We start from the raw sequence: 6,000 nt of genomic DNA on the forward strand, positions 1-6,000 counted from the left end.
GAGGTCCCGTTGCCTCCCTTCCAGTGGAAAAGACAGACTGCATCTGCAGCTCATTTCTGCTGCCTCCCTGGCAGAGCTGCCTGCAGGCCATGCCTGTCGGTGGGCAGTAGCATGGCATTGCAGTCAGTTGCGGTTTTCTTTTCAAACACAGAGACTTAAACTGAGTAGAAATAGTTTCTTGGGTTTTTTTCTAATAAAAACCTGTGAGGCTGTGGTGTCGAGTGCCCCCGGAGTAAAGCAGCCTGCTGAAGGCTGCCTGAGGGAACGCTGGCTGGGTCACTCTAATGCAGGGTTGACCTTTAACTGTACGATGCCTTGCTTTTTCCACAGGACCTTGGTATTATTCAGTGAGACTGACGAGTTCGAAACGCTGAGGCTTATTTAGCGTAGACAGAAAAAGGAAGAGAGACCTATGAAGTGTTTTCCCGATGAGCTGCTAGAGACCTTGTGCTATGAACTAGAAAATGGCACACGTGGGAAGGGCTGCACGTGCGAACAAAGCCAGTAAATGTGAAACAGTGGAAAGGAGAGAGCTTGTGGGTACACAATTAGACTGCAACCAGATGTTGAGAGGCCTGCTCAGAAAAGGCTTAGCCATGTTTTTTAATTAGTTACCGTACCTACAAGTGACAGCCTTAAGTTACGCCAGGGGAGGTAGAGATTGGATGTCAGGAAGTACTTCTTCACTGAAAGGGTTCTCGGGCACTGGAACAAGCTGCCTAGGGAGGTGGTTGAGTCCCCACCCCTGGAGATGTTTAGGCTGGATGGGGTGCTTAAAGATAGGGTTTAGCAGTGGACAGGTATGGTTGGACTCGATGATCTCAGAGGTCTTTTCCAACCAGGAGATTCTATGGTTCTATGCCAGCTCAGGCCTGTCACCACTGCACCCCTGACTGTGCAGCTGCAGCCAAGGCTGGTCACGGAGGGACAGACTCCGCGCAGGACATGTGGAGAGACTCTACTGTTCAGGGCAGGTGGACTGACTGTGCCTTACTAATCTCCCCAGACATCTTGAAGCTGTTTGAATTATCAGAACCCTTCAGAAAACAGTGGGGAGGTTGGGGCAGATAGACAGTGTCTTGTCCTGAACGCGTGCTTGTGTAAAAGTGCGAAGGCCTGGAACACTGCCTTTGAAGAAGCATGGTGTCAGCATGCCCTGGGGCCGCCCTGACACCTGACATCTCTCTGGTGGCAGCTACCTTGCCTCCTTTTGCGTGGGCCACAGCAGTGCAAAGGAGAAGATACCTCCCCATATAGCTCCTCTTTTCCAAATGTCCTGCCAGTGGCTTTGTCATACTGCTGGTAATGGGGTCAGGAATGAAGGGAGCTGATGAGGTGCACATCACCTAGAAAGCAGGGCTGGGGCTGCTGTTCCCATAGACTCAGCGCTGTCCTGTGAGGCACTGCTGTTTAGAAAGGTAGGATTCTCCAGAGACTCACATGGATGAGTGAGTGGCACTTTGAGGTAAACTGCAATGGGAGTGTCCTAGTGTAGGAGGTAAAGCCAGGCTGATTGATGAGGTTGGGAGGACACTTCCCCTCTAGAGGCATGTTGGACAGCTGTAATACTACAGTTAAAGTCAATGTGGCATCAAAGTAAAGGTGAAACTTTGTTTCATTCTTTGGAAATAATTGTTTGGCCAAAAAAAAAGTGATCACAGCTGTAAAGCTTTCAGATTTTTAGAAGCACTGCTCTTAGTCAGACTGGCTATTCCCTTTGCAAGGTGGTCTTTTGCAGTATCAGCTGAGCACGTGATGGATCTCAAAGTCCAGTGAGGAATGGAGGGCTTCCCTGATGCTATTCAGACTGCTTTGGTGATCTGAGAGGAAAGAACCAGTTCTAGGGATGCACGGAGCTGAATGACTGAATGAGTGTCCTTGGCTCACCGTGCACCAGACCAGTAATGGATGAAGTCTGGACAAACAAAACGAGCTTTGTTACACCCTTACGTGGTGGTAGACGTGATACCAGCAAAGCAGACTTTGCTTTGGAATGGCAGTGGCCTTCATGATGAGAGGGCCCCTATGGACAGACGTGTTGGTTTACACTTCCAGTGGCAAGATTGGAGTAATACGTACGTTTCTGTGTACCAGACATGGAAAAGGATTCTGGAGAAACTGGGGATGAGGCAGGAAAGAGCTAGGGAAGATCAGTGCTAAATCCTGGTCCCAGTTCCCTGCAGAGGGCTCCAGAGCTCTGTCAGAAAATGAGGTGTGGGTTATTCCTTTGGCATTTGTTTAGGTTTCTTTTCTTTTTTCTTTTTTTTGACCCTATGTTCTGTGATGGAGTAGTCAGCTGCTTGAATGCTTGGCACCTTCGTTCTCATTTTTAGCCTCCTTTCTTACGTATATTTCAAGAGTGTGAGGTGATTACAGAGTATAAGAACTTCCTTAGCATGGATAGATAGGACACTAGAGAAACCAGTAGCTGGGATGAAAGTCAAATAGTTAGTTAAAATCAGAAATAAAGCAGAGATTTTAGTGCAGATATTTAAAATGTAGAAAAGAATAACAAGGAGCAGTGGATGTTTGCAGGGAAATTTCACTGCCCTGGGATTTACAGGTAGCCCAGTTGAATGGTCATTTAAGGTCTGTGCCAAAATCTGTGTCAAGTTCAAGAGCTGTGCCTGGGGGTTCGGGCAACTCTCTGGTGTGTTATAGCCAGAGAGAGGGAACGGTGTGCAGTTGAGCCCCAGCTCTGTTGGAAATGGCAATTTGTCCCTCTGAACCTGTGGGGTACCAGGAAAACGTGTGTTTGACATCCCATCTGGTATCATTGCTTTACTCCAGAAATCCGTTGCTCTGGTCCCCTCCTGCAGCACAATGCCAGGGAGGAAGTGGCTGTGCAGCCCACTGCTGCCACCCTGTGCTCTGGGGCGAGTGAGGAGCGAGCCTGCCTGCCTCCTGCTAGCTGCAGTGTATCCCCTCTTCTTGTCACATCACACCTGTAGAGAAAATTAGGAGCATCTGAAGGACAGAGCAGCTTTTCCTCTCACCTGCGATTTTTTTCTGCCATCTCTTGTTTTTGTCTTCCTGTGAGTGAAAGCTGCACATCCCTGGGAGTTCACACTTGTGCTCTCTCTCTCGCTCTGCAGGGGAAGGTTCAGGATGAAGGAACGAGAAGAAATGTGGCAGAAAATAGAGGAGCTGGCCCGGCTGAATCCCCAGGTAGGTAACAGCAGGACCTAGGATGAATGAGACAAGAATGTGCTGGGGGTCTTGACCTGCTTCCTCAGCTCATGAGAGCAGGCTGTAGCACCTGATCTCAGTCCCGTGCACAGAGCTGCAGCCGTGCAAAACCTGGTGTCTTGGGGATGCTGGCAGTTTTTTACCAGCCTGGCCCTCTGTAGCACTGACCTCTAAGTAATGCCTTATAGAGAGCGTGTATGTGTTTATGGACTCCTCTCTCAGCTGTGGCTGTACATGCAGCGTGCTGTGGCTCAGAGGGCACAGGTGGGACCGGGCAGGAGAAGATGCTCCTTTCCTGTCTGTGCACCTACTGCTACTTTTGCGGGTGCCAGAGAGGGCAGCTGGAAGCAGTCTGCCATGCTGTGTTGGGATGCTGGGGGAGAAGGCTTGGTGTTGGATGGCGTGCTGACTCTCCAGCTGTCTCTGTTGTCTGCAGTACCCCATGTATTACGCACCTCTACCATTGCCTTCTGTCTGCTGTATGGAAACGGAGACCCCAACTGCGGAGGATATACAGCTACTGAAGAAAACAGTGGAGACGGAGGCTGTGCAGGTGCGTAGGTGACCAGAGTCCTTCCACAATTACTCTCAGACCAGCCAGGACATGGGCAATAGTCAGTCCAGGGTCCAGCAGCCAGAACTGGCTCTTTCCATGTGTTCTGAGGGTAAATGCCCCTACTCTCATCCCTGATCATTAGAGATCAACTTGTAGTCTGAAGAGTGGAGTTTATCTAACCTTCCCATTCTGCAAAAAGCTCAAGTGGGACTTTTCTGTGTCCTTTTGGTCTGTGTGTGGCTCTCAGCCTGTTCCACAGCATGCTGGGGTGTCACCCAGCATGTCCTAGAGCAGCTGGAGTCAGAGAATGGGGAGGGTGGAGGGATGCAGGGGTTTGCTACTGATCCCTGACTCCTTTGGTTTGTCTGTAGATGCTGAAAGACATTAAGAAAGATAAAGTTTTGCTGCGCCGGAAATCTGAGCTTCCTCAGGACGTCTACACTATAAAAGCCCTGGAGGCCCACAAGAGAGCAGAAGAGTTTCTCACCTCAAGCCAGGAGGCTCTCTGACGGGCTCAGGAGCTGGCCCGGGAAGCTCTGCCCCATCCCTTTACCCCAGGGGTCACGGAAATGCACTCAGTTCTCATGTATAAATAAGGAATGAACATGGTGAGCTGTGCCTGTCCTCCACTCCATCCGCATCCTTCCAGGCTAGATCTGGTTTTACGTTAGAACTTGTATCTCACCACTGTCATGTCCTCCCACTTTTCCTCCTTCCTCCCGCTTTTCCACTTTGGCTGTGCGTACCTGAAGGGAGCCTGCCTCACCTGAGATCATTATCAGCCCAGGCAGGAGTCGCTTCATTTCCAGCTGCCACCTGGTTCTTACTCTGCCTGGGAGCCAGAGCCTCGTTGCCCTGCCACACGGGCTCTGTGTCGGCCGGAGACTGCCGCGCGCCTGGCTCTGCTTGCTGCTTCCAGCCCCAAGTGCCCACCTCCGCCATGCCTGCCCCGTGCTGCCTGTGCAGCCAAGCCCTGCAGCAGTCAGAGGTCGGGCTGAGCTCAGGGCAGGAGCGTGCAGCAGAGTTTGTGGGGACTCTGCTGCCTCTCTGCCCTTGCCTTGGGGTGCAGCGCTGCAGCTGGAGGGTCTCACGTGCAGCGGAGATGTTTGCTTTTCCACCTTTCTTTTGCTTCAAGCCCCTTGTTCTGTTCCCCTGTCAGTGGAGTGGGGGTTCAGTGCTTCGCCACCCCCAGTAAAGCTGGGTGCGAGCACTACATACTATTGCAGCCCTCCCTTTAGAGCATCCTTAGAAGCTCTCTTGTGGGAAAGTGAATTCCTTCAGCTGTTTGTGTTGGTCCATGCTGACTTGTCTCCATCCCGGTGTCTTGGGTTAATTGTGGGCCCGGAATTAACTTCCTGCTTTATTGCAGGTGTCAGGCACTGACTCCTGCTTCTTTCCTCTAGCTGCTCAATTAAAATACTCCTGCAGCTCTCCCTTTGTCGCTGTATCCCATCCTTCGCTCTGCAGTGGCCAAGGTTTCTAGGAAGCTTGTGCTGCTAAAGGCATTTCTGCAAACGAGTGGAAGCAACGGATTCACATGTTAGGGGACCAGGCTGACTTTCTGAGCGTTCAGTTGTCTCTTCCGTATGATCTATGGCTAGGTGCTACTGCTGAATTGCTTCCGTGGGTGCTCTGAGCAAAGTTTGCCTCGCCCTGTTCCTTTGGCACCTGCTGTGGCCTGAGGCCCTTGTTATTTATCATATGGTGCATCAGGGACTTGTGCTAATTTAGCATTTAGAGCGCACTTGCTGATCACCCAGGGGGTTGTGCAGCACTTGGGTGCTACTGTGATCCAGCTTTCTCCCTTGCTTTTTGTGGTGCAGATCCAGTGCCAGGCCAAGGTGCCACCTCAGAGAGGCTGGCTTGCGATAGAAAAGGGAGTCTTCCTTGCTTCTTGTCTGCTGCGCTTGCTTTCTTGACACATAAGTGGGTTTGCAGTAGTGCGGTGAGCTTACGGGGTCGGTGCTAGTCAGACGCTGCTTCGCAGCATCACAGGATGTTGCAGAAGATCCTGGTGTATCTGCTTATCCTCACTAGTAAATCATTCCCAGGTCAGAGGTTCATCCCCTCTGATCGTACTGCTGGTGCGCAGCACATCTTTCTTCCAACCCAAACTAAGCTGTTTTTTCCCTGTGTATCCTGTAGCCCCTGCCCTGTTGAGCTGTCTTTCAGTTTGGCCCTCGTTAGGCATGCCACCATCTCTTAGAAGCAGCTGGCAAGCGCGAGTATGTGCGAGATCACCCACGGTCACGCAG

The 6,000-nt window shown here is 51.2% G+C and overlaps 1 protein-coding gene across 2 annotated transcripts in view; it reads left to right on the forward strand.

The window, feature by feature from the left end:
- Positions 1-4,583, forward strand: part of PPP2R5D (protein phosphatase 2 regulatory subunit B'delta) — a 28,006-nt gene extending 23,423 nt beyond the window's left edge. Inside the window, exons 13-16 of one of the 2 annotated variants that reach the window (XM_010167088.1) lie at positions 3,096-3,172; positions 3,282-3,291; positions 3,607-3,742; positions 4,117-4,254. In XM_010167088.1, coding sequence (XP_010165390.1) covers positions 3,096-3,172; positions 3,282-3,291; positions 3,607-3,742; positions 4,117-4,254 — 361 coding nt within the window. Of the gene's footprint in view, positions 1-3,095; positions 3,173-3,281; positions 3,292-3,606; positions 3,743-4,116 lie in introns of both variants that reach the window. The other variant, XM_010167089.1, reaches the window with a different exon arrangement.
- The last annotated feature ends 1,417 nt before the right edge of the window (positions 4,584-6,000 follow it).

This window comes from Antrostomus carolinensis, unplaced genomic scaffold (genome assembly GCF_000700745.2).
Source record: "Antrostomus carolinensis isolate BGI_N321 unplaced genomic scaffold, ASM70074v2 scaffold7924, whole genome shotgun sequence".
NCBI classification, from domain to species: Eukaryota; Metazoa; Chordata; class Aves; order Caprimulgiformes; family Caprimulgidae; genus Antrostomus; species Antrostomus carolinensis.